General features: G+C 38.6%; 3 protein-coding genes across 5 annotated transcripts; 2 read left to right on the top strand and 1 right to left on the bottom strand.

Moving 5' to 3' along the window:
* The first annotated feature begins 10,726 nt into the window (after positions 1-10,726).
* LOC124882454 (interferon-induced protein 44-like) lies at positions 10,727-11,314 on the top strand. The gene is made up of 3 exons (XM_047388863.1): positions 10,727-10,807; positions 10,925-11,099; positions 11,199-11,314. The coding sequence occupies exons 1-3, from the start codon at positions 10,727-10,729 to the stop codon at positions 11,312-11,314; spliced, it is 372 nt and encodes a 123-aa protein (XP_047244819.1).
* Positions 11,315-14,041: 2,727 nt separating this feature from the next.
* On the top strand, positions 14,042-21,961 carry LOC124882195 (interferon-induced protein 44-like). Of its 3 annotated transcripts, none has more exons than XM_047388440.1 (10): positions 14,042-14,103; positions 14,934-14,975; positions 15,101-15,211; positions 15,551-15,580; positions 15,822-15,855; positions 17,673-17,868; positions 18,263-18,406; positions 18,509-18,680; positions 19,484-19,584; positions 21,476-21,961. In XM_047388440.1, exons 4-10 carry the CDS (start codon positions 15,553-15,555, stop codon positions 21,656-21,658), a joined length of 858 nt encoding a protein of 285 aa, XP_047244396.1. In that variant the 5' UTR covers positions 14,042-14,103; positions 14,934-14,975; positions 15,101-15,211; positions 15,551-15,552; the 3' UTR covers positions 21,659-21,961. The 3 variants fall into 3 exon arrangements, with proteins under 3 accessions (XP_047244396.1, XP_047244394.1, XP_047244395.1); XM_047388438.1 differs by having other exon boundaries at positions 15,101-15,243; XM_047388439.1 differs by having other exon boundaries at positions 15,101-15,253.
* A 3,097-nt stretch (positions 21,962-25,058) lies between these two features.
* LOC124882453 (interferon-induced protein 44-like) lies at positions 25,059-27,160 on the bottom strand. The gene is made up of 6 exons (XM_047388862.1): positions 27,103-27,160; positions 26,994-27,027; positions 26,580-26,778; positions 25,745-25,916; positions 25,477-25,577; positions 25,059-25,372 (listed from the first exon to the last, which is right to left on the bottom strand). The coding sequence occupies exons 1-6, from the start codon at positions 27,158-27,160 to the stop codon at positions 25,214-25,216; spliced, it is 723 nt and encodes a 240-aa protein (XP_047244818.1). The 3' UTR covers positions 25,059-25,213.
* Positions 27,161-27,616: the final 456 nt, after the last annotated feature.

The raw sequence follows: 27,616 nt of genomic DNA, 5'->3' as shown, positions 1-27,616 counted from the left end.
CAAATTCCTTCTCATCTGTTGATGCGTTTGTCCGAACATGAATCTGATCAAACCAAATATATGTAAAAAGCTCATTTAAAACAGTTGATCCACCTGCTGTATAACGTTTAAAGTAACATCACATACAGCTGCAACCAGATATCTACACACTCTGACATTAAATCAGGTTAAAGCTTTCCAATTTTTAGTCAGTTAAGATTGAAAACAATATTTCTATTTTCTTTCCATCCATTTCTTCAGTATGTGGTAGAATTACCTTTAAACTGTCAGACGTGCACCATACATTTTGGGTTTCCTTCCACAAGCTTCTCACAATAGTTTGCAGGAATTTTGGCCCGTTCCTCCTGACAGAACTGATGGAGCCGGGTCAGGTTTGTAGGCCTCTTTGCTCACACACACTTTTTCATCTCTGCTCACATATTTTTCCCTGGGATTGAGATCAGAGCTTCGTGAAGACCACTCTAAAACATTGACTTTGTAGTCCTTCGGCTATTTTTAACACCTAAACTAATTAGCTGTTATGCTGAGGGTCTTTATCCATTTGGAAGACCTGTTTGTGCCCAGGTTTTAACTCCAAGATGGTGGACTTTTGGTGGCCCAGATCAGGTTTTCCAGAACTGGAACTTGAGAAGAGGAACAGGAGGAGCGATTTAGGAAAACCTGATATGGGCCTTCATTCTTTGCTGAGTGTAACTGCATTGTATGGCCAGAACTAGGCCAGATCTTTTTTGCTATGTGGGTTGGTGTAGTTACCATGTTCACATCCACACAAGTGGCACCAAGAGGAGAAACCAGAGTTTGTTTTAAACTAACTAAACACCTCAGGTGTGAAAACATCCATGGAGTTGCGTTGGCTCAACAGATGGTGGAATAACGATATGACAGCAGCATGACCATCGTGAAGATAAAGCTTCAATGGTAACTGAACTGTGTGGTAAAACCCCTACTTTGTGTTACAAATGGTGATTTATCACAGTGGTGAGTTACAGGTGCATTAGCTTGTGACAGTGAGTTTTTAATTTCCTTGGTAAGGTTCTGGTTTGTTAGGTCTCCAAACCACTGCTCTGACATTTCTCCTGACTTCCTCCTCCTCACTGAATAAATCACTGATATTTATCTTTACTTAATGAACTCATCTTTCAGTTCATAAAGTGTTTTGGGAGATGCAATAATGCCTGACTTTGGTTTTTCAAACGTAACGTCATTGCTCTTTGCCAGCTCTTAGCTGCCTTATGCTCACTGTTTTTCTTTCACACTTTTTGTTTTCACATATAAGCATTTATAAGCAGAGGTTGCTTTGGGCAACATGCTATATCTACTGTACCAGGACGACGACATCTACTGCTTTTATATCACAGCTTTTAAAAAAGCTCCAAACTGAAAGTAAAGATGTGGTTTGTCAGCGGTATGGAAGAAAATGAGTGAGTGGATCATTTATTGTGTTACATTCTGCACAGATTACAGCAATAACAAAACTCTGTGCTGAATGGCTTCCGCAGCAGACCTCAACGCTGCTTTGACTTCCTGTTTCTGAAATGTAACATCCTGTCAGCTCATAAAAACCATCAATTGTCCTCCTTATGCCTGATCAAACTTGCTATGGTGGAGCAATAAAATCCTTTTACCAGAGAAATGCTGGGCACAAGGTGTTAAAGTGTTTTTAAGAGAGATAACCCGGCATTTCCAACACACCTGTTTTCTGACCTGATTAAAAACACACCAAGTGATTTATTGATTTGTTCAAATTATTCCTTTTTCCATGATGCAACAAACACCACACAGATTTTTAAACACAATAATTGATTCCAAATGTTAAATTATTTGTTCAGTCTTTAATTTATTCATTTGTATATGGTCAGTTAAGATGGTGGTGGGAGCATCATGATATGGGTGCTTTTATTTGCCAGTTTTTCTGATAATGGGGGAATATTCATTTTAAAACTGGTCCTTGTCTGGACTTCCAGGTGCTCTGTACCTTTCTCCTAGTTTCCTCACCTCAGCCACGGTCTGTCGGGGAGGGTTTTTTTTACAGTGAACTGCTTCTCACTCTGGACAGTGAGGTACATTAGACATGATATCTGTTCTGTTTAATGTTTCAAATAGAACACAAGTTTAAATAAATGTTTGTGCACCAGTTCTTAGATAAAGGAGAAAAAACAGGAAATAATAAGAAAAAAACATTTTTCAGTAAAAACTTGTGTCTTTTACATCCTGGCCTGAACTCTATTTTATGCTTTAAAGGACGAATGCAAAACTTTAGACAACCATTGGGTGTCACACTAGAACAGACACACAAAGGACTAAAACTGAAAGTAAAAGAAAGAAACCATGTCGTCAAGAGTTTAATATATTAGGATGTAGCAAACATGATCTGACCTTTACATGGTTCTAAGTAAAGATTTTAAGATGAAGTAAACTAGAGAAGCTGTGCGTGAAAACAAACTCGGAGCAGCAGTTTTCTGTCTGATTGAACAGTTTCTATTGTTGCTTTAATTATTGGAGATCTACAGACATTTATTTTCATAGAGTTCTTCTAAGGTCCCCTCACAGTATTTCAGCCAGGTTTAGGTCTGAACTTTGGCTAGGCCACTGCAGTGCAATTCTTTTTTCCAGCCTTTCTGTTGTCGATTTGCAGCTCTGTTTGGGATCATGGCTCTGTTGATGACACAGTTTGGACCAGGTTTCAGCTGTCTGACAGATGGCCTCACATTTGACTCCAGAATACTTTGGTATACAGAGGATACCTTGGTCAAGACTACAAGATGCAAAACAAGCCCACATCATTAGCCCTCCACCACCGTGCTGCCTGCATTATGTCCAAACAGCTGGTCTCATCTGTCCAAAAGACATTGACGCTACAAGGGTGGACTTAGTTTTCCTCAGGCAGCTTTTTGTTTTTCTGCTTCACTGTTGCTCAATTAATAATGACATATTTGACCACATATTTATGTTTGTAACCTCAGTTGTGATCAAAGCAAACCTGGATCTGTTCTTATGTTTTCTACAGTACACTCTCTTCAAAATCCCAGAGGATCCTCTCCTCAACACATTTTACCCTTTTGTCATCCATGACATTATGAAGCTGAGTTAATATGCAGGTTTGCTGGAAGAAGACATCCAACTGGCTTTAAAGAGACACATAAAAGATGCCACTCAGTCAGACATTGTGCTTTAAAAAAGCCAGCCTCCTATGAATAATTACCTTCTTTTCAAGGGGGCTGCGTTGTCTAATGCATCATGCAATGATGAAGTAACATTATGAACAAAATAATCAATTTGTGAAGGGGCAGAAACAAAATTATTGCCCTCCACTGTGTTTTTCTCAGATAATGAGGAAATCAAAAGTGGAACAGATTCTTTAAAAGTTGTTACAGCATCGCCTGATAATCGTTCGTTCGTTTGTCGTCTTCCGCTTATCCAGGACCGGGTAGCGGGGGCAGCAGACTCAGCAGAGACGCCCAGACGTCCCTCTCTCCAGACACCTCCTCCAGCTCCTCCAGGGGGAGCCCAAGGCGTTCCCAGGCCAGCCAAGAGACATAGTCCCTCCAGCGTGTCCTGGGCCGTCCCCTGGGCCTCCTCCCGGTGGGACGTGCCTGGAACACCTCCCGAGGAAGGCGTCCAGGAGGCATCCGGTATAGATGCCCGAGCCACCTCAACTGGCTCCTCTCGATGTGGAGAAGCAGCGGCTCTACTCCGAGCTCCTCCCGGATGGCCGAGCTCCTCACCCTATCTCTAAGGGAGTGCCCGGCCAACCTACGGAGGAAGCTCATTTCAGCCGCTTGTATCCGTGATCTCGTTCTTTCGGTCATGACCCAAAGTTCATGGCCATAGGTGAGGGTAGGAACGTAGACCGACCAGTAAATTGAGAGCTTTGCTTTTCGGCTCAGCTCTCTCTTCACCACAAAGGACCGGCACAGCGCCCCCATTACTGTGGCAGCCGCACCGATCCGTCTGTCGATCTCCCGCTCCATTCTTCCCTCACTCGTGAACAAGACCCCGAGATACTTAAACTCCTCCACTTGAGGCAGGAACTCCCCTCCAACCTGAAGAGGACAAGCCACCCTTTTCCGGTCGAGTACCATGGCCTCGGACTTGGAGGAGCTGATCCTCATCCCAGCCGCTTCACACTTGGCTGCGAACCGCCACTGCGCATGCTGTAGGTCTTGGCTAGAGGGGCCAGCAGGACCACGTCATCCGCAAAAAGAAGAGACGAAATCCACTGGTCCCCAAACCAGACCCCCTCCGGCCCTTGGCTAGAAATCCTGTCCATAAAAGTTATGAACAGGACCGGCGACAAAGGGCAGCCCTGCCGGAGTCCAACATGCACTGGGAACAGGTCCGACTTAGTGCCGGCAATGCGAACCAAACTCCTGCTCCACTTGTACAGAGATCGGATGGCCCCTAATAAAGGGCCCCCGATTCCATACTCCTGGAGCACCCCCCACAGGGCATCACGAGGGACACAGTCAAATGCCTTCTCCAGGTCCACAAAACACATGTGAACCGGTTGGGCAAACTCCCATGAACCCTCGAGCACCCTGTAGAGGGTATAGAGCTGGTCCAGTGGTCTACTATAATGACATTTTCTTTCAGGTGTGGAGTACTTGGTTAAATTAAACTCACACAGACAGGACAGGTTTATGAGAGAATATTGTTATGTCTTTACACTCAATGCCATATGTCAGCACAAGGTCCAGAGAATGAAGACAAAGGTGGGTAGGTTTGTTAATGTTTTGAGCAAAGCCAATTGAGTCTAAGATAGCATTAAAGGCTATATTTAAGCTATCACTTTCAGTGTCAACATGAATGTTAAAATCCCCCACTATAATAACTTTATCTGTATTTAACACTAAATCAGATAAAAGGTCTGAAAACTGATCTAAAAATTGAGAGCAATGGTCTGGTGGACGGTACAAAACAACAAACAGAAGAGGTTTTAGTGCTTTGCAATTTGGATGAGGAAAACTAAGGATTAAATATTCAAAAGAGTTGTAGCTATTGATTGGTCTGGGGCTAATCAATAAATCAGACTGGAAGATAGTTGCTACTCCTCCTCCTCGCCCAGTAATTCGAGGAATGTGAAAATTTAAATAATTAGTAGGAGTTGATTCATTTATAGTAACATAATCCTCTTGCTGCAGCCAGGTTTCTGTGAGGCAAAGTAAATCAATCTGATTGTCACAAATCAGGTCACTAACTAGCAATGTCTTTGAAGAGAGAGATCTTATGTTCAGTAAGCCACATTTAATTGTTTTATTTTTTTTTTTAGTCTGAGTTGTTTATTTTTATGAGATTTTCCTGATTTCCTCCTTTTAGATTATTTTTTAATCTATTCAATTTTGGCTGTGGGTGAGACACTGTCTTAATAGGGTCCAGACTCCAACGAATAATCAGGTCTGCAGAGGGAATAATCAGGGCTGACCTTCCCTCTATCCAGGACGTATACAGGTCTAGGGTCAAGAAAAGAGCTGCTAAAATCTCTGCAGACCCCACACACCCTGCACATAAACTGTTTAGAGCTTTACCTTCAGGCCGCCGCTACAGAGCACTGTTCACTAAAACCAGCCACCACAGAGACAGTTTCTTCCCCCAGGCTGTTTCTCTGTTGAACATTCAATAGAGTACAAAACAACAGCATACAGATGTTGCAAATGCACCTTTTCTATTAGATATGTGTATATTGTACATTGTAAATTTGTATATTCTGTAATGCAAAAACAGAACAAAAGAGCAAAGTGTACCGGAGGCAAATTCCTTGTTTGTATATACGAACTTGGCAATAAAGCTGACTCTGATTCTTATTTACAAAAATGTCGTCTCAAGGAACCCCACAAAGGGTCCCACTGATGGTCATTGTTATACTAAAAAGCACAAGGATTGGGATACCTCTCTCTGTCAGACTGACCATAACCATTGGAAAAGAGAAGGGGTCATACAGGTAGCAGAAATGGAGGGTGTGTTTGCACCTCAACCATAACTGAGCCGGTTTAGGCTAAACCTGACTCCCCCTTACTCCATCCAACAGGCAGGGAGGAAGGCTCCCTCCCTGATAACCTAAGCCAGTCTAACTATAAGCTTTATCAAAAAGGAAAGTTTTAAGCCTAGCCTTAAAAGTAGACAGGGTGTCTGCCTTACGGACTAAAACTGGGAGCTGGTTCCACAGGAGAGGAGCCTGATAACTAAAGGATCTGCCTCCCATTCTACTTCTAGAGACTCTAGGAACCACCAGTAAACCTGCAGTCTGAGAACGAAGTGCCCTGTTAGGAACATATGGAACAATCAGATCTCTGATGTATGATGGAACTAGATCATTAAGGGCTTTATATGTGAGGAGGATAATTTTAAATTCTATTCTGGATTTAACAGGGAGCCAATGAAGGGAAGCTAAAGTAGGAGAAATATGATCTATCTTTTTAATTTTCATCAGAACTCTAGCTGCAGCATTTTGAATCAGCTGAAGGCTTTTAACTGCATTTTGTGGACATCCTGATAGTAAAGAATTACAATAGTCCCGCCTTGAAGTAACAAATGCATGAACTAGTTTTTCAGCGTCACTCCTGGACAGGATATTTCTAATTTTGACAATGTTCCGGAGATGAAAGAAGGAAATCCTAGAAACCTGTTTAATATGGGATTTAAATGACATGTCCTGGTCAAAAATAACACCAAGGTTTTTTACTTTATTATCAGAGGTCAATTTAATGCCATCCAGGTTAAGTGATTGACTAAGCAGTTTCTTTTTTAAAGACTCCGGTCCAAAGACGACAACTTCTGTCTTGCCTGAATTTAGAAGCAGAAAATGTAAAGTCATCCAAGTTTTTATATCTTCAAGACATGCTTGTAGTCTATCTAACTGGTTGGGTTCATCAGGATTTATGGATAAGTAAAGCTGAGTATCATCAGCGTAACAGTGAAAGGTTATTCTATGCTGCCCGATAATTTGACCTATTGGAAGCATATATATAGTAAAGAGAATTGGCCCAAGTACTGAACCCTGTGGTACTCCACAATTAACCCTGGAGTTTAAAGATGATTTATTATTTACATGAACAAACTGGAATCTGTCAGACAAATAAGATTTAAACCAGCCTAGCGCTGTTCCCCTGATCCCTACAGCATATTCCAGCCTTTTTAAGAGAATATTATGATCGACTGGATCAGATGCAGCACTGAGATCTAACAGAACCAGAACAGACACAAGTCCATTATCTGAGGCCATAAGAATATCATTAATGACTTTCAGCAGAGCTGTTTCAGTGCTATGATGAGCTCTGAAACCTGACTGAAACTCTTCAAACAGGTCATTGTTGTATAAATGTTCACACATTTGATTAGCAACTATTTTCTCAAGAATTTTAGATAAGAATGGAAGATTGGATATAGGTCTGTAATTTTTCAAGTCATCTCGATCAACCGAGGGTTTCTTAAGTAAAGGTTTAATTACAGCTACCATAAAAGCTTGTGGTTCTGATCCATTTACTAAAGATAGATTAATCATATCTAAAATGGGGCTGGTAATCAGAGGGAACACTTCCTTAAATAATTTGGTTGGGATTGGGTCTAACATACAAGTTGAAGGTTTAGATGAAGCTAATATTTCTGATAACTCAGGAAGCTCCACGGGATCAAAACAGTCCAAACACAGATCAGGTTCTGCAGTTATTTCCAATGTTGTCTCACTTGCTGAGGATGAAGTAATCATCTTCGGGAGTATGTCAAATATTTTCTTTTTAATAGAATCAATTTTATTTAAGAAGAATCCCATAAAGTCATGACTGCTAAGAGCTAAGGGAATGGATGACTCAACAGAGCTATGACTCTGTGTAAGTTTAGCAACTGTACTAAAGAGAAACCTAGGATTATTCTTGTTCTCTTCTATTAATGATGAGAAATAAGCTGTTCTAGCTTGGTGAAGTGTCTTTTTATACAACAGTAGGCTATTTTTCCAGATTAAGTAGGAATCCTCTTTTGGAAATTTCCATGCACTGCGGGGTCAGACCATTCCCACGTGCAGTTCTTTCTGCCGCTTCCCGTGACATCTGCCTCGCTCTGTACTAGCGCTTAGCCAGGACTGCGGGAGGGTTAAATCAAAAGCCCAAAATATGAAAGTTAAATGTAAAGGTCATCAAAATATTTTGACAAAATTATGAAAATATAACCTGAAAAACTGATTTGAAATGTTTCTTGGTAACTCCTGTTAACTCCACCAACAAGACGTTTTGTAGTTTTGTTTAATAACAAAAATCTTTGAATGTGAAGTTTTACAGTAGCTGTGTTGTTTTTCAGAAATGGGAAATAAAAAATCAAAACCTTCCCGTAAGTATTTGAAATCACAATTTTTTTGTTTTGCAAAAAAACTAATTACTACAAATCCGTTTTAAATACTGACTATGAATTTGAATTCCTTTCCTTTGAACCTCTATGATCTGGTCAGTTTTAACTAAGCCATGGAGGGAAATAAACTGGGGGTAAATATTTTTCTTTATTTCACCAATTATTCAGCAACAGTTTACTTTATATACTGATGTTTTCTTCTCTGATCAGAAACAAACAGGCTGATCTGCAGTTTGTAAAAACCTACTGTCCTGTGGAGGGTCAGCACATCAGGATCCTCCTGCATGGACCAGATGGTTCTGGAAAGTCCAGTTTCATCAACTCGATCCAAACTATTCTGCACAACAGAATATACACACAGGCCTTGGCAGCTAACACCTTTAATGGCTGTCATTCTAAAGAGGTAAGATGAAGCTCTCAAATTCGTGTAGCCAAACCCTAATGCATGCACATAAGCTGTATGTACACACATGGGTGTACACTGTAACAGAACCAAGTGCTGCATGTCTGCAGAAGGTGAAGCATTTAATTCTCACAGCACACAGGAAGTGTGGGTGCTGCTTTGACTTTCTGTTATTTGAACTGAACGTTTTATACGACTATTAGAAGCCCCGCAGGTTTTCAGCTTCTGTTGGGGTGAAAATTTAATCACATTAATGAAAGGGAAAACATAAAACTCTGGTGTCAAAATTAAAAAGGTGCTGAAGGTAAAACATGTTAACTTCTATGTGATTTTGTTGAGGACCAGACTTCCCTTAACTTTTTGTGTGATGTTGCACCCTTGTTTCATTTGCTTAAAAAAACACTAAATGGACATATTACTATGACTGAATCACATAAAGTACTCTAAAGGAGGGAGATGTTCCAGATTAAGAGCTCCACAGTTTAATCAATTATGTTCAGTTTCGTTAAGAAGATTTTAGTTTTTTTTTTCCTTAAAGCAATGAGCTTTTGGTGAAGCCATTAAACAAATAAATGTACAGCACCCCTCCAAACAAAATCCAAATAATTCTGGTTTGGTCAGAATTTGGTATCTTCTCAGTTTTATGCTGCAGTTTATTTTAGAGATGATGGTAATAAAATGCTAAATTTCATTAGTATTTAAGCACTCTCAATTACTAGTAGTCATTTTGCTTTATTTTTTCTTAGAACACAACAGGACCAAATCTGAAAGGGACACCATTAGGAAGTTGTTCATTATCTCAAGAAACCATTCATATGGCCCACTTTTGATTATTTTGCATTCTGTACAACCTGCTTTACAGTCAATAAGTGTCCCAATAATGAATAAAACTGATTATATCACAGAATGTATTTTTGCTTGATCATTATACCAGTCCCTCTACATTATTATTACTATCATTATTGTTATTTGTGCAACTATTTTCTCAAGAATTTTAGATAAGAATGGAAGATTGGATATAGGTCTGTAATTTTTCAAGTCATCTCGATGAGGCGATGGTTTCTTAAATAAAGGTTTAATTACAGCTACCTTGTGGTTCTGATCCATTTACTAAAGATAGATTAATCATATCTAAAATGGGGCTGGTAATCAGAGGGAACACTTCCTTAAATAATTTGGTCGGGATTGGGTCTAACATACAAGTTGAAGGTTTAGATGAAGCTAATATTTCTAATAACTCAGGAAGCTCCACAGGATCAAAACAGTCCAAACACAAATCAGGTTCTGCAGTTATTTCCAATGTTGTCTCACTTGCTGAGGATGAAGTAATCATCTTCAGGAGTATGTCAAATATTTTCTTTTTAATAGAATCAATTTTATTTAAGAAGAATCCCATAAAGTCATGACTGCTGAGAGCTGAGGGAATGGATGGCTCAACAGAGCTATGACTCTGTGTAAGTTTAGCAACTGTACTAAAGAGAAACCTAGGATTATTCTTGTTCTCTTCTATTAATGATGAGAAAGAAGCTGTTCTAGCTTGGTGAAGTGTCTTTTTATACAACAGTAGGTTATTTTTCCAGATTAAGTAGGAATCCTCTAGGTGTGTAGAGCGCCATTTTCTCTCCGATTTTCTAACATTGTGCTTTAAAGTACGCAGCTCTGAATTAACCCAAGGAGCCTGTCGTCTATGAATAATAACCTTCTTTTTCAAGGGGGCTGCATTGTCTAATGCATCATGCAATGATGAAAAAACACTATGAACAAGAGAATCAATTTGTGAAGGGGCAGAAACAGAATTATTGCCCTCCACTGTGCTTTTCTGTGATAATGAGGAAATTAAAAGTGGAACAGATTCTTTAAAGGTTGTTACAGCATCGTCTGATAATGATCTACTATAATGAAATTTTCTATTCCATTTTCTCAAAGTACGCAACCTACAAAATCAGAAAGGATGACACGTCAGTGTACCCATTTGTCTTTATTGACATCATGGGCCTGGCTAGCCATGGAGGTATGCAGGAGGAGGATGTGAAGTTGGTGCTAAAGGGACACATAAAGGAAGGTTACAAGGTAAACTGATGCTAATGTTGTAAATGTTTTCCCTTCAGCAAAATATTTATCAACAGAATTAGTTTTTGACTCAGTTCATAAATATTGCAACTTTCATATGAAATCTTTGTTTTCCAGTTCAATCCTGAGTCTCCAATATCTCCTGATTGTAATGAGTTTTATAATAAATCACCAACATCCAAAGACATGTTGCATCTATTGGTTTGTGTTGTTCCTGCAAACACAATCATTATGTTGCAAGACAAAGTGATAGAGAAGCTCAGGAAGATCAGAAAAGATGCAAGTGAACTGAGTGAGAGCAGAAATCTTTTTTCTTTAGATTTAAACCAGCAAAGCTGTAGTTATGGTTCTATATGTTGGTTAATTTTCTTCTCTTTCTTTTCCCTGACAGATATTCCTCAGGTTGTCATCATCACTAAGATTGACCAGTTCTGTCCTGAAATAGAAGAAAATTTAAAGAATGTCTACAAGGTCACAGATCTGAAGAAAAAGGTTTGCCGAGTTTAGAGTTTTCTGACTTTACAAAGTTTAAATCTGGTTCTGCAGATGGCTTTTATATTGACTCAATAATAGAAAAATGATCCTCAAGTCATCGACTCACCCAGTTCTGTGTAACCAGGGTTGAGATGTCAGGGCAACAGGTCTATAGTCATTGAGGACTGATGGGTGAGTTTTCTTTGGTACCGGAACAAGACAGGAGGTCTTCCACAACACCGGAACCTTCTTCTGGGCCAGGCTAAGGTTGAAGAGGTGCTGCAGAATCCCACAGAGCTGCTCTGCACAGACCTTCAAGACTCTAGGGCTGACATGATCTGGACCTGCAGCCTTATTCCGATTCAGTCTCCAGTTGTCTCTTCACCTGACTTCTTGAGACACACAGGTGGAAGGGGGAAGCAAAGGAAGTATCAGCATCTTCTGATATGGTTGAAGGCAAACATGTAGAAGCAGAAGGGTTTAGGGCTGAGGTGGAAGATAAAAAATGTGAGGTGTTAATGCGGCGGGGGTAGCTCTTTGTGTGCCCACGTCAGGGATTCAACTGTAGTCACTGTGGATCCAAGTTGGAGAGATATATCTGCTTGCCTACAAGGAGACACTTGCGCTGTGCCTCACCTGTCCGGTTCTCATCTGAGATCCCCCTGGAAAGAGCCCGCCTTGTGGTAACACGTTTTTGTTCAAACAGTGACAGAGTCAGCTGTGACTTCTCCTCTTCCTGGGCTGGGTTAGGCGTAGGTTAGTGTGATACTGAAAGGTGTAGAAAGGTTCATACCAACAATTGATTGTGTACAGACTCCATGTTCATCCATGTTGTGACCCATGGCTGGGGTCCCAACATCAGTGACATCTGAATAAATGCTAATTGTGGAAGAACCACAGTGCTGGTCTCATTGGACCTCAGTACAGCATTCAACACTGTTGATCACGGTATATTACTGGACCAACTGGAGAACTGGGTCAGTCTTTCTGGTTTATTTTTGGACCAAAGGAGGAGCGATCGAGAGTCAGCACACAGCCTCAGTTACTACAGCTAAAAACCACAGATCAGGCCTGAATTCTGAACCTCCAGAACCACATAAAGACAATCACTAAGTCAGCCTTCTATCACTTGATGAACATTTCCAGGATAAAAGGACTAATGTCCAGCAGGATCTGGTGAAACTCATCTATGTGTTTATCTTTAGTAGCACTGATCACTGTAACGGTGTCTTCACAGGTCTGCCTAAAAAGTCGATCAGACAGCTGCAGCTGATCCAGAATGCTGCTGCCTGGTCCTCACTAGAACCTAGTGAGGACCAGGCAGCAGCCCAGTTGTAAAGTCCTTCCAGTGGCTCCCTGGACCTCAGAGAACAGACTTTAAAATACTTGTGTTAGTTTATAGGTCAGTGAATGGCTTAGAACCAAAATACTAAAGATCTATTGCTCAACCTTCCAGACCACTTAGGTCTTCTTGTTAAAGTCCCCAGAACCAGAACCAAATATGAAGAAGCAGCATTTAGCTCTGATGCTCCACTACTCAAAGACAAACTTCCAGAAAGCTGCAGAGAAGCTGAATCTCTGAGTTATTTTAAATCAGGGTTAGAAACTCATTTGTTTAGAGTTGCCTTTGTTCTGTTTAAACTGTTAAGTGACACATCACCTTGATGCCACTTTGTTCATCATGTAAAGCACTTTGCATTTTCATGATGCTGAAGTGACCGATACAAGTAAACTTGCTTTGCCTTAAGTGCCACACAGAAGGAAAGCGAGAAGAAATCTGTAAGGAGGCAAATACTTTTCCTGGACACAGTATGTAAATGGTATTTTGGACCTGGACTTTGTATTCTGATCTAGTGGCGGGATATGGCTTTAGATCTAATAATGTCCCTGCCTATAACCGCCTTAGTGTCTGCACTGTTCTTAGCAGATGTCAGAACTTCTTTTGCTTCAGGTAACTGTTTTTAGAAAGAGAATCTGCTGAACTTTGGGTCTTTGCTTTGCTGTGTGGTGTAGGTGGGACTGTGTGATGAAAAGGTCGTGTATGACTCCGTTCTCTTCTTATACTGGAGCCATAATGTTGGGTTAACTTTGGTTGGGTAGGTTAAATACTGCAAACAGGAAGTATGGTTGACATGTATGGATTGAGCTGTATGCCTGGTTGCTCAATAGCCATTTAAAGAAACAGCATTCATCAGGTTTCAGATGAACATGTCTAAAGACTACTGATCGTGCTCTTCATTAGACTGTAATTCAGTGACAGGGTGTTCTCAGAGGCTTCTTCAGATCCTCTGTAATGCAGAGCGCTACAGGAGATCCTGGCCACAGCCATCAGCATTTATAATGACTGAAGAAACGTACATAATTCTAATTACTACAACATTTGATTTTTCTTTGGGATTAACAAAGTAGTTTTAAACTAATTTGAACGTGATTCTTGAAGTCTTGAAGTCTTCAGATCCACCAGATAATTTTGTTTCATGTAAAAACTGGGAACCAAAATAGAAAACCTGAATAATCTGTTCGCTTTTCATTTTTACTTTTTCTTTTTCACCCAACCTTATCAGCCTTAGACAGTTTAAATGATAATGTGCAAGTCGCCAAGAGCATAATAGGTGTTGACATTCCTGCAGGACATATTTTACAAAAGCTTTTTGTGTGCAGTAAAAAGATGTAAAGGTGAGTAATGGCCTAAAGATGTCTGACATCACAACCAAAATGGAATCCAGGTCCAACAAGGTCAACCTGCTTAATAGAAACCATTTCTGCAGATCTACAGACAACCATTGGCTGCCATGAAGAACGTAACATCTGAAACATAAAAGGTATGAAGCAAAATTTACACTCATTACTTCCCTTATTATAAAAATCTTTATGTGTTTTCTTAAATGTCCATTTGGTTGCTTTCTGTGTGAAATATGTGAAATATAATAACATACAGAAAACCCTAAACAATGAGACACGTCTTACCTATTAAAACACCTGCAGAAGGAAACCAGAATCCTTTGTAGTTTCTATTGTCACATAGAAATAACTCAACCTGTAAGGGTTGTCCTCTATTATATTTCTTAGGTTCATGAGAAGCTTGGACTATGCTCCTTTAGTCCAAAAACAAGTACCTTTATTTAGAAATTAGTGGGTGCTGTTAGTTGTTTTCTCATGTGTCTCCGTGTTGGTCCCATGGAGGACTGCTATCGAGGTTGTACCCATCCTCTCACAAACTGACTGAAGAGTCTGATCAAGGTTATAAAAAATGATGACAAACTGGTATTTGTTTCCTAACATCTTTAAGACAGCCCTTTACTTTCAACTTTAACACGTCACGTCTGTTTTCAGCAGCTTTATTTGATCAAACCAGACAGCATGTGATCACAGCATCTAAAAAGGATCTTATCTGTTTAAACAAATCAGGTCACACAGAGGCCAAACCGAAGGATGATAAAAATGTTACCAGTTTGTAAAATATAATTTAATATACATCATTATTTTGATACTTTTTTTGAAAAGAGAGATGCCAACTGACTTTAAAATCCAGACATTATTAATTAAACATGATCGATAAATTAAACTAATTAAAGTTACATGGTTTTTAGATAATAATGAACTGGCTCAATTTTTAAAGGTAAAATTTCTACAATATGTTTTTCTTTTTCAGATTGAATTATTTTGGGTGAAAAACATTTAAATGGTTAAAGCTGTAAGTAAAATGTCTTTCATGTGTTTCTGTTATAATGTATGATTTTCTCTTCCTCAACATGTGACAGTTTTTTACTGATGCTGTAAAATGTTTTAATGTTGTAATAAATGTTTCTAAAATAACAGATCAGGGTGATCTAGGTTCCAGAAACTGACCGGTTTGAAACTGAAAGTGCATCCAAGACTGAGATTAGACATTAGGACAGTCTGTGGAAAACCTCAGTCCTAACCTGGCAGGTGACTGGTCTGCTTCTCAAATTTCTGTTCAGGTAACAAAAGGTAGAAATATGTTTACATATTTAATGTCAGATTTAAATGCAGTTGTTCCTGATTATAAAACTGAATATCATGCCAATGTAGCTGTGTTAAAAAATGTTTATTTATTATTTTTATCAAAGTATCTGTTCTGTTTTACCTTTATTTCAAGAATTTGAGTTATTTTATATATTTGCAGGATTTTGCTATAAAATTTTAACGTTTAGAAATCATTGTACAAGAAATATCAATACATGATATTTGGTTTGCATAAAATGAAAAGTTTATTTACAAATAAGCTGGTTTGTTTTTCTTTTCTAGCAATGGGAAAATCTAACTCTAAATCCCCAGGTGAGTCTACTGTAAAGCTTATTGTTCAGTTTTCAGTAATTTAGTGTCTCCATATATATATATATATATATATATTATTATTTTTATTTATTTTTTTTCATTTTTGCTTTAAATATTTTGTCCAATTTACAACATTTACTGTGTTAAACTTTGCTGAAATATCGCGTTTTTGTATTTACTTTCATATTCATGTAGTTTATTGATCTATATTTGCCTTAACCTGTGTTGTGATTCATTTCAGTTCTTGTCGAACCCTGGAGGACAATAAACTGGGAGTAAGTGTGTTTTATTAAATTAAATTTGGAATAGAAATGGATGGATGTAATAGACATTATTGTAAAGTTACGAGCTGGCGTCGGCTGGCGTGACCGCAGTTACCTGCTGAGTGGGTCTCACCTGGTCTCAGTATAAATAATGAGACCGGACAAGCGGTTCCCAAAGAAGACGTTTTTTCTTCAGTCTTTAGGAACCAGTAACCCAGACCTTAAAGGGTTGTGCCTCTTCTCATAGAATCTAGGGTTATGTAACCACAGATTCGTAAGAGAGAAGCGTAAAGGCTTCGAGTGCGTAAAAACGCAGTCTGACGCACCCTGCGCAAATGAACAGGGAGGATAAATCAGGGCGGAGGCTGACATGACAAACCAGCTGCTGTGGACAGTGACGACACGGCTTAGCAAACTGTAACAGTCCAGAAAAGCAGCAACAAAACATAACAGAAGGGAAAACATGAGCAGCTGGATCATAATGACGCAGCACAACAGCAGAGGGCATCTCTACACGGGAAAAAGCGCAGTGCCAGAACAGCTGTGGTTCTCACTGAGTCCACGGGAGGATCCGCTGTCAGGAGTGGACGACTTCCCTCACAGTCCATGGCCGAAGACGCCCCTTGGTGGTTTTGCTCCAGTTCGGCTGAACCCGCAGCCTCTGGATCGGGTCACAGTTCCTCCTGCAACCCATGGAGGAGCCGCAGGATCAGCGGAAAATAAAAAATTATTTTAGATAATCAAATTTGACCTTATATTAAATATTTAGTTTTTCTTGCTGTCGTATTGTTGAACAGTATAGAATTAATTAAAGCATAATTAAAAGCTTTTAAAAGAACTGATTTAAAAACAATTAAATATCAGTTTCTATATTGGGATCATATATTTGTACATCCGACTCTAAGGGCTTCACCAGTCATGGACCTCACCGCACGTCACTGAACTGAGATCTAATATATCCCGGGAATACCAAATATGTTCATGTTATAGACTATTATTATATCACAAATAATCCCAGGAGAGATTATGTGACGGCCGTTCCTGACTGGCGTTGCATTCAGAAAACGTAACAATGACCCTGACAGGTTGCAAGAGGTCCTGATTATTTTTTATTCTATTATTTCAAAGATGTTCACACGAACAGAGAAGGTCGTTGCTGTTCTTTCCATCTCCACATAGCGACCTGCCATCGGTGCGCACTGCGCGGTGCTGTTGCAAATGGCAGCTGCTTTTGGATCACGCATGGATGACAGACTAATAATGAACGCAGTTTTAGTGAGCTACTAACACTACAGGTGTTATAGAAACATATTGGCATCAACTCTTCCCAGAATTTGACAACTTAGCGCTGAAACGTCCAGTATTGCACATTCATTGAGGCAACTGGACAGGGGTCTTTTTTGCGCTTCCGATGTCATTGCGCATGTCAGTATATCACGCTGCACGTGTTTCTGCGGATGCTGTCAGGTTTCAAGAGACACAAACGTTTTGTTTGTGACTCTGTCTGTCTCTAGACAGCGAGAGAGAGAGAGAGAGAGATCTGTCACAACCTCTCAGCACAATCGGGTCACGCCCACGGCCAGAACCGCAAAGTGTGTGTGTGGGGGGGGGACTCAAAGGCCCTAAGAATAATTAGTAATGAAGTTATATTAATAAAAAATACTTACCTTCATTGAAATTGTGTGTTCGGGGAGGCATGGTTTTCACCCCTATGATGAACTAGGGTTGCAGGAGGAATAGAAGACAGATGGATATCCAAGTTATTTCCTCATTTTTAACTGCTACCTTTGGAAAATGATCATGCTGTCTGTGTTTCCCTCTCTGACTAGTGTCACCCAGGATGATCTGAGTTTTCTGAATCACTACAAACCACAGCTTGAGGATCAGAAAATCAGAATTCTACTTTATGGACCAGCTGGAGCTGGGAAGTCCAGTTTTATCAACTCGGTCCAAAGTGTCCTGCATGGCAGACCTTACGGACAGGCTTTGGTTGATAACACTGGTCACGATTGTTTTACTAAAGAGGTAACCTAGCATTTTAGCTTGATTTTTATTTTCTCTTTCTGGGATGTATTTGTCACCAATTTATGTATATCTGCATGAATTTAAACACAAAGAACACTATCAGTGAAATTAGAATAGAGAGTGTACTTGAAACCTCCTGCGTTTGGAGTTTGATTTATACAGACCACATTTATAGTTAGAAATATAGTATATAATAGGTATCATGACTAAATAACAGTAGTTAACAATGAGAGCTTTTAAGAAATCTGTTCCTCTAACGTTTTTTTGAGTTGTGAGCAGAGAAATCTTGGCTTTGCTGAGTTTGAATCAAAGTGTTTAAAGGGCTGATGTGTTTCTGTTACTTTAGTAGGAATCATTTCAGTAACTTTTAAATATCTTTATCTGTGCGATTCAGTACACAACCCATAAAATCCAAAAGGCGGACGGATCGTTCTATCCTTTCATCTTTAATGACATCATGGGCCTGAGCAAATACAAAGGTGTCTTGGAAGAAGATGTAGGACTGGCACTAAAGGGTCATGTCAAAGAAGGTTACAAGGTGAACTGCAACGAAATCTGGTTTTTCTTTTGAAAAGGCAATTTTAGGTTTATAGTTTTATTTACACATACAACTAATTTCAAGTGAACCTTTTTTTTTCAGTTCAACCCTGAGACTCCGTTATGTGAGGACAATCAGTTCTACAACCCCAGTCCAAGTCCCAATGACAAAGTGCAGGTTCTGGTTTGTGTCATTCCAGCTGACAAAATAAGCATAATGGATGATGAAGTTCTTCAGAAGATCAGGAGAATCCGGGTGGAAGCCAGTAAGCTGAGTAAGTGCAAATATGTGTTATTTTATCATTGGGTTAACTTTTGAAATGTTTTATTTTCTGTAGTTTTGTCTAAACTCTTGTTATAGAGAGAGAGAGTTTAACTGTTGTTAACCTACAGCTAGAATGATGTTTTCAAAAGAAGCCCCCTGCCAGGGGTCTATATTATGATTACTTAAAATAATCTACTGTAATTTATACTATAACAGTTAATAACACTATAAACATGTAAACATTCACCATGTGATACAGTGCATCCGGAAAGTATTCAGTGCTGCGGTTTATCCATATTTAGTTATGTTAATCCTTTTTCCAAATGGTATCAAATTAATCCTGTAAGTTCTACACACAATACCCCATTTTACAGAACAATTCAAACAATATTCCAAAAGAGAAAATGACTTGAAATTATACTCTGATTAAAAAGTGTTCCTTTAACTTTTTTGAGCAGTGGATATATGCTCCTGGCCACAAAATGCTGCTAAGCCCCTGATAGCCAAACCAAAAGATAGCACGACAACAGGCATGAAAGCAAAGAAATAAAATCTATCAAAACAGGTTCAACAAGGTGTTTTGATATAATACTTGTGCCAAGTTGTAAACTGATAAAGAAGTTGGATGTTTAATATATTTTTATCTGAATATGTGCCTGAATTCAAATTTAAAAACAAACATTTATAAAGTTGAGCTGCATGCATAGCTTTGTCTGTTGTTGTTTGTAGGAATAACACAGAAAAGCCGCCAAGACTTGTTGCATTGCTGGAGATATTATGCTTTGTTAATGCTTCTTCCTGCTGTGCTGACAGATATTGCCCAGGTGACCATCCTCACCAAAATTGATGAGCTCTTTACTGAGATACAAGCAGATGTAAAGAATGTCTACAGGATTCTAGAAATAAAGGAAAAGGTTTGTTTATTAATAATTTGATTAATTGTTAATAAATAACATCATTGTATAAGCATAAAGAAAAGTGTACTTCTAAAAAACATTTGTAGAAGCAATCTAAAAATAATCTAATAGAGTGTGTGTGTGTGTGTGTGTGTGTGTGTGTGTGTGTGTGTGTGTGTGTGTTCCTGTCTTGGCATCACAGTGAGAACCATTTTCCCAATTTCACCATCAAATTGAGGACCGTTTGTACCAAAGTGAGGACATTTTGCTGGTCCTCACGACCTATTTTGCTAACGGTTAGGTTTAGGACTAAGATGTGAATTGACTTTAGGTTAAGGTTAGGGTTAGGTAAGCACTGGTAATGGTTAGGTTTAGGGTTATTGTCAGGGTTAGGGCATAGAAAGGGTTGAAAATGACTGAAAATCAATGGAAGTCAATGGGAGTCAACACATGGTCCTCACTACATATAGCAAAACAAGAGTGTGTGTGCGTGTGTGTGTGTATGTGTGTGTGTTTGTGTGTGTGTGTGTGTGTGTGTGTGTGTGTGTGTGTGTGTGTGTGTGTGTGTGTGTGTGTGTGTGTGTGTGTGTTATGACTTTTTCTAGAATGCTCTGCTTGATATATTGTAAAATGACAGGTTGGGCAAAAAGGTAGAAGGGAGAGAAAGAGAAGAGAGGAGAGGAGAGAAAAAAAGATAAATAAAATACAAGATGACAAGCTAGAAGTCTGCTTCTATCCCCACAAAAAGAGAGAGAGAAAACAAACAACAAATGCATATATAACAACAACAACGTATTTAGTGGCGACTGCAGCTCAATATAGAGTGTATCTGCGTATCAACTAACACCTGAATCCAAATACCTGTGGGAGCATGTGTGAGCACACCTGTGTATTTACGTTTCTCCATAAAAATATGCTCTCAAGCAAGTCAACCAGAGCCACCCCAGGACGAAACTAACCCAACCCCCCAATGAATTCCAGTCCTAACTCCATGAAACTGCCACCCCTTATGAACCCCAACATTCATTCCCCCACAATGTGAGCTAATTAGTTAATGAAGACGTCATCTTTATTGTTTGAATGGATAAAATCCATGATGACCTGGCAGAGAATAAATGCTCTTTGTTCTAAAATAGTTTTGGGTTTTTTAATCTTTTGTTTTGCCTAAAAAAAGAGCAGTATTCTCTTCATACGTTACTGGAAAACAGCCCTTAAAAGACATTTGTGTATTTTTGTACTGAATATTTTACAGACAGAAGGTTGATTACTAGAAAAATTGATCTCTTTCTTTTAAAACAAGCTGTTTTTCCTGATAATTGTTTATCAGTTATCAGATTCATCTTATTTAAAATAAAATGATGATCATCCTAACATTGATGTCTAAAAATACGCTTATTGAAATATTTTTTTTTAAATAGACCTAACAAAACATATTTTAAATCTAAAACAAGAAGAGGACGTGGTAATTAGGTTCATGTTTTTATTTTATGCAATATTTAAAAATGCCAAGCCCATCTGTATTACTGGTAATGATTATTTTTATTTTTAAACTAAATAGATTATTTTTGTATGTGAGCTTTATAATTTCATCTATGAAACTAGATCTTCCAGTTGGCTCTGATCGCTTTTTTTGGCATATTTTGTGTACTTTACTTGTTTAGATAATAACGGCCTATATTTTTAATTGAATATCTTTTTAAGATTTATGTTAATGTTGCCGTGACACATTACTATTCTCATGGCTCCACCGCATCCCAGAAACATTTCTATCTTTTGACATTTTAGAGTAATGTTTTAACATCTGATATTGTCTGACTGCTGAACACTTATGGTACCCCACTAAGAGGTCAGATCCTTGAACTCTGAACTGTTGTTGGTAAAAACATGATGCTTTTTGTTTCTTTTTTAGATGCAGAGGGTGCATGCATATGTGGGCATCCCACTGAACTGCATGTTTCCTGTAAAGAACTATCATGAGGAAATCAACATGAACACACATGTTGACGCTCTGATTCTGTGCGCCATGAGACACATGATCCAGTATGGTGATGATTTCATTAAATTCAGTCAGAACCGTTTTGAATCTCATTGAAACCTATTTGTTATTGATGATTTATTATTGGTGCCAAATCAGCAATGTGTGAATGAAATCAGACTTATAACACATAAATCTTATTTGTGGAACGTGGCATGATTCTCTTAGTTCCTCTACAGATCAGAAAATAAGTTGGTTTCTTGTAAAGATTGAAAAATTGTTGCAACTTGTGAAAATATTTGATTTAGCTGTATTATATACTCAACTCTCCATGTCTTACACTGAAAAATACTACAACTGTTTATCACCATGTATCCCATGTAAGGTGTTAAGTTACAATAAACCTGGTTGTAATCTTCAGTTTATTGTGATCAATGTTTTAGTTTGTAAGGCTTTAGGTTTACAGATAGAAATACTGCACTAAGCTAGCCAACAAGCACCAAGTTGACCTCAGAGAACACATAAGCCACCTGTTATCTACTTCACCAATCAGATCTACCCACGTTGTTGCCAAGATTTACTGGTGCAGTAAATGCACTCTTCTTAAATGAAGTCTTGACATGTTGTGAATCTAGTTATTTTCCAGAGGTCTAAACATTGCTGATGTTGTTGTGACTGATGTTGCTTTTTCTGACCATTACTGTGTTCTGGTTAAAAACAAACATTCCTGGTATTACCAGGAAATGCGAAGCAGAGATCATCACAAAATGTTGCATTAATGATAACACCTCTGCAATATTCGCTCAGGTGTTTTTACCATCACCCAGTCTGCCCTAAGCTTCTGTTGATGACCTTGCAGATAGCTTGACTGTGAATCTTGTGATGCCTTTGAAGGAATTTCCCCAGTAAACACCAAAGATTTGTCTGGAAAGAAAAAGTCCCCATTGATCAATGCTCCAACAGTTGGAGGTGCAGAAAAGTGAAGAAAAGCTGAACAGCTTTAGAGGAACAGAAAACTTCTGGTTCACTTTGATATTTGTAAAGGAAGTCTTCATCTCTAAAATCAGAAGTTAAGATGAGTCGGGCAGTTGTTTTTATTTAACCTGTTGTGCAATCAGGATTTTTATATTATTTAATATTTACTTAAATAACCATTTGGCCTGTCACATATTGTCCTGGGAATAGCAGCCCAGTGAGATGGTGGTCATAGGACAATAGGTGAAAGAGTGATTTGAGCACTAGCATTATTGAACAGCAAACTCTGCATACATATGGAATAAATTCACAACAACTTCTCTCAAAAATATAAGAATTTATTAACTGAACAATTAAACTCTAAGTTAAACATATTTCAATAAACACTCTTTGACGAGGCTAGAAACAATACAACAGACTACCAAGCAAACCTGAAAGAATAAAGAAACTAATGAATTATGTGGACGGTGGAAATAAAGGAACAAGGGAAACAATAGAAATGATGCAATCATATGATAGTTCATTGTTGATATTTATGTTTAAGAACGTTTTATCATGAGGAATTTCGGTATGAGGTCAAATTAGCTCAAACTAATTAAGGACAACAATTAGTATGTCGCCAAACAACCGGTCACAAAGCAAAATCAGAAGGTAAGTAAAACATTATTTTAACAAAATAATATTTCAAAGAATGACTTGCCAAATTAGAAATAAACCTTTTTGCATAATGAGTTATTAATGTTTAATTTAGCATCCTTATTTTATTAAAATAACATTTAAGGAACTATTATTTGTCGGATTAGAAATCAATACCCTTTAGGATGATTGACCCTTAATGTTATGTAATTAGTACAGATATAGGCTGGCAGAAGTCCAAGTAATGTCTTGTATATAAGTATTATCATTTGAATGGTCCACTATAAGGTCTCTGGAGAGCTGCCAGGGAGGGAATAAGTTCCCCTTCGTTCGCCTCTGACTGAAACTAGAGGAGCAAAGTTTGGTTTTGAGATTTAATTGTATAAGTAGTTGCATTTCTGCATTTGTGCTCATAAAATTGCATTTTATTTGACTTTTGGGAAGAATACAGAAATAAAATGTGAAAATTAATGAATAACCATGAACAAAAAATGAAAAAGTGTGCAAACAGAACAGTACGGAAGATTTTGAATATTATTTACAGTAAAATGCTTTCAAAAAAACGTTTTGAACAAGTTAGAAAAAAGTATATTAATAAATACCCACTCTATATACACTATATACATAGAAGGAAATGAGGTGAATCAGTATCTGCTGATGTTAGCAGCCTCAGTCTAAATGGTCATCTCCAACGTTCCCCGTCTGTGGAGAAGTTCTCTGGTGCTGCTATCTCCTCTCTAGCTTCTGAATGCAGCAGGAACCAGAGCTGCTCACATTCCAGGCTGGTGCTGAAAGCAGAGGGAACGACGCATTGATCTACTGGGAATGTCTGTTTATTCCCACCATGATCCCAGGAACACATTTTCAACACTCCTCTCTTCTCCTCCACCAGCTGTGCCAGCAGCAGGCTCTGCTCCTCTGTCCAGTTCGGTTTTCTCCGCCTTTTTCTGTCCGTTTTGTTTTGTTTGTTTCATCAAATCAAACCTCTTTACACAAGAAGGAGGTCACAGTAAAATGCTGACAGGTGAAATTATATATTAATATGTGTATATATGTATATATTAATAAGAAATAGATGAAGTAGGAAAATGACCAGCATGGCGAGTAAACATAACCATAAGCCAATCAAAATAATGATGAGCATGTAAATAAGGTTCACACATGTTGATGCTGTGTGACAAGTACTTTAATTTTGCTAAGTTAAGTTTTATCATCATAATTTAAACATTTCTGAATCCAGTCTAAATTCTATGATTAGTTCATTTCTCTCCATTGATTACTGGGAGTGCATTTTATTTATTTTTTTGTGTTTTGTAACAACCAATCACAGCTTTTAGAAGACAGTGTCACACCTAGCAACGGGGTCAACCACACCTCCACACCTCCTCATTAAGATTCTGTGGTCTCCTCGCTCAGAGTCGCTCTCAGCAGCGAACTGAATCCCTCTGAAGGTGAGACTCCTTGGCAGGAATGTTTAGGCTAAGATAGGAGCTCTCTGAGAGGCCTTTGACGAGCTTTGTGAATATGGGCCGTGGTGTCAAAGAGCTTCTTAAATTTATCAATCATAGGCTGCAGGATAGGGGGGTGTTGGGTGGAAGGAAAACTCAAACTCATTGAGAATATCATCTTCAAGGTTAGGTGGATGAGAAGGAGCATTGTCAGGACTAGAAGGGCTTGCAGGGGTAGCCTATTTTACTGGAGATATTTTTTAACGTCAGGACTGCCTGACGCTGCCTTCATATATTTGCTCACTGCCTCACTGTGCCTGACAGCAAAGTGAATGTCGGTCCTCTTTTCAAAATTCTCAAACCAGCCCCGTCTGGTTTTAAATTCACCCTGTTAAAACATCAACACAACATCCAAACTTCCTGCTGCATCACTCAATTATAGAGTCAAACATTCATTCTGGACTTTCAGGTTTATTTATTTAACTTTACCAGTGCTAAACTTGTCAAACACACTATGGGTGCAGTTATAGTTTAGATCATGTTAATAACTGACATGCAGAGGTTGTCATTCTTTAAATGTCTTCACACAACTGGTTAGATTTAGATCATTTTTTTAAGTCTTTAGGAATTCATCTCCAATCTCGATGATGCGTCTCAGGGTGTTCAGGACCAGGGCGTCGGTGTCATTGTCCACGTTCCTCTCTGAGTGGTAGTTCTTCACAGGGAAGATGCAGTTTTCTGGGATTCCCACCAGTTTGCTGAAGTCCTGAACCTGCAAGTAAAAACATCTCAGGTTAGAAGTATCAGGTACATTTAGAGAAAGATGGACTGAAAAGGCTGAAAATAAGGATTTAGTGATGTTCTCTAATAATGTACATTTTTCTGCAGCAACCTGCTCCTGAAGACATTTTTTACATCCTTTTTGATCTCAGGACAGGCTTTATCAATTTTGGTGAGAATGGCTACATGAGGAATCCCTGCAGAGAGGAAACACAGAAGGTCATTTACATCTTACTGTTACACAAAGTAAAGTTCTGATCAATTATGTAGAAAATACAATAAATTGTGTTTTTAGTAACTATCAAAAGTAAAATGACTTCAGTTTGGCTTTTTATAGTTTCTTGTAAATAAAGGTTTCTCTCACCCAGGTCAGTGGCGTCATCCCTGATGTCCTGAATTATCTCCTCAACTTTATCTGACAGTAGATTTACTGTGTCGGCATCGATGACAGAAACCAGGACGTGGACTTTGTCGTTGACATTTGGAGTCTTGTTGTAGAACGGATCAGTTTCAGACAAACTACTCTCAGGGTTGAACTGAAAACAGTTAAACAGTCAAATAGTTATAACAATAAAAACTAATTGTTTATCCTCCTTTAGCGTTCACAGCTGCAGCAGAAACCTTACTGTGTAACCATCCTTGATGCGTCCCTTCATGGCCAGTTTGACATCTTTCACATGGACTCTTCTGTGTCTCCGACTGATATTCTCCAGACCCATCATGTCATTTAGTACCAAAGGACTCATGTTTTCCTGGTTTATTGTTTTAATCCTTTAGGTTTTGTACTGTTAACCAGAAGAAAATATACATTTCAAAAACTATATTTTGTCCTTTGATCAGTTTATTTAGTTTAAATTAGTCCTTTTTGTGTGTTTTGACAATTGTGATGTTTTGTATCGAGTATTTCAGGTAAAAGTCTGTTTTGGTTGTGCAGCTATAGTGGCCTTTATTTTTCCCAGTATTTTTTGACAGACAGGAAATGGGGACTCGACTGCCACGTGAAGGACTGAGGCCTCTGTAAATTAGTCACGCTCTTAACCCCTTACACCACTAGCGTGATGGGAATGTATAAATATTCTTTGGCCAAACATTAGATCAGTCATCACTTCTTAGATCAGAACTAATGATGGGAATTAATAGATAAAGAGGGAATGATTATAATTTCTTTCTCTTATATTATTCATATATTTTCTTTTTACCTCTTTGGTAAAGCCACTCTGACCGGTGTTACATGCAACAGCCTTGTGACAGATTTTACCCTCCAAGCTGCTGATGACAGAGTTGATGAAACTGGATTTTCCAGCTCCAACTGGTCCTTGGAGAAGGATCCTGAACTGCTGTTGACCATCAGCTTTAGGTGTGTAGTTGTTGATGAACTGCAGGTCATTGTCTCTGTCTCTGCTCAGGAAAACAAACATCACATCGCCCCCTAGCTGTAACTAACTGTATATGCATCGACTCAAACAGCAGTCCCTAATCAAATGCTTGGATGAAAGAGCAGCAACATATTTTTCTGAGGGAAGGTTAGTGGGCTAGAAAAGAGGAAAGAGAGGCTCAAAGAGGAACTGCTCTGTTTCAATACAGATTTTGTTATACAATATATTTTTGCTTACCCCCATTCCATCTGCAGCCGTGGTTTATCAAGAACTGTTAAATATGGAAATATTCAAATTACATGTCATTTGTAATGATAAATAAATATCAACTTTAAAGCCCACTTACGTGGAGGAGGAGGAGGAGGAGGAGGAGGAGGAGGTGAAGAGCTCAATATACCTCCCATAACTGAAATCAAGAAACATCCTGACTTTAATACTGTTCTAATAATAATAACTAGAAAATTTGTAAAAATGTATAAGCTTTTATTTTGTAGAGCATGTTTTGTCTTATTTTGAAAATCTAGCATGGTTTTCCTTTCAGGTCGGGGTTATTTCGATTAATTATATAGAACCTGTTTGCTATTCTCAAATCATTGTGTATGCTATTATCAGCTTTCAAAAATCATGAGTAACCATGGAAGGTTGATGAAAGAAATTGTCCTTTAGGGTTAATCACTGTTGTCTGGGTGTTGAAACAGCAGTACAGGCACAAAATGGCCGCCATGTAGTTGCCTCCTATGAAGCTGGTCAAAGGGTTAGGGGTCAGGTCAGGTTTAAGCCATAGAAATGAATGAATATCAATGAAAGTCAATGCAAAGTCCTCAGAAAGATAGTAATCCATGCATGTGTATGTGTGTGTA

The sequence above is a fragment of the Girardinichthys multiradiatus genome, chromosome 15, assembly GCF_021462225.1.
Source record: "Girardinichthys multiradiatus isolate DD_20200921_A chromosome 15, DD_fGirMul_XY1, whole genome shotgun sequence".
In the NCBI taxonomy this organism is placed as follows: domain Eukaryota; kingdom Metazoa; phylum Chordata; class Actinopteri; order Cyprinodontiformes; family Goodeidae; genus Girardinichthys; species Girardinichthys multiradiatus.
Note: the sequence above shows the minus strand (reverse complement) of the source record. Positions and strands in the feature narration are given on the sequence as shown.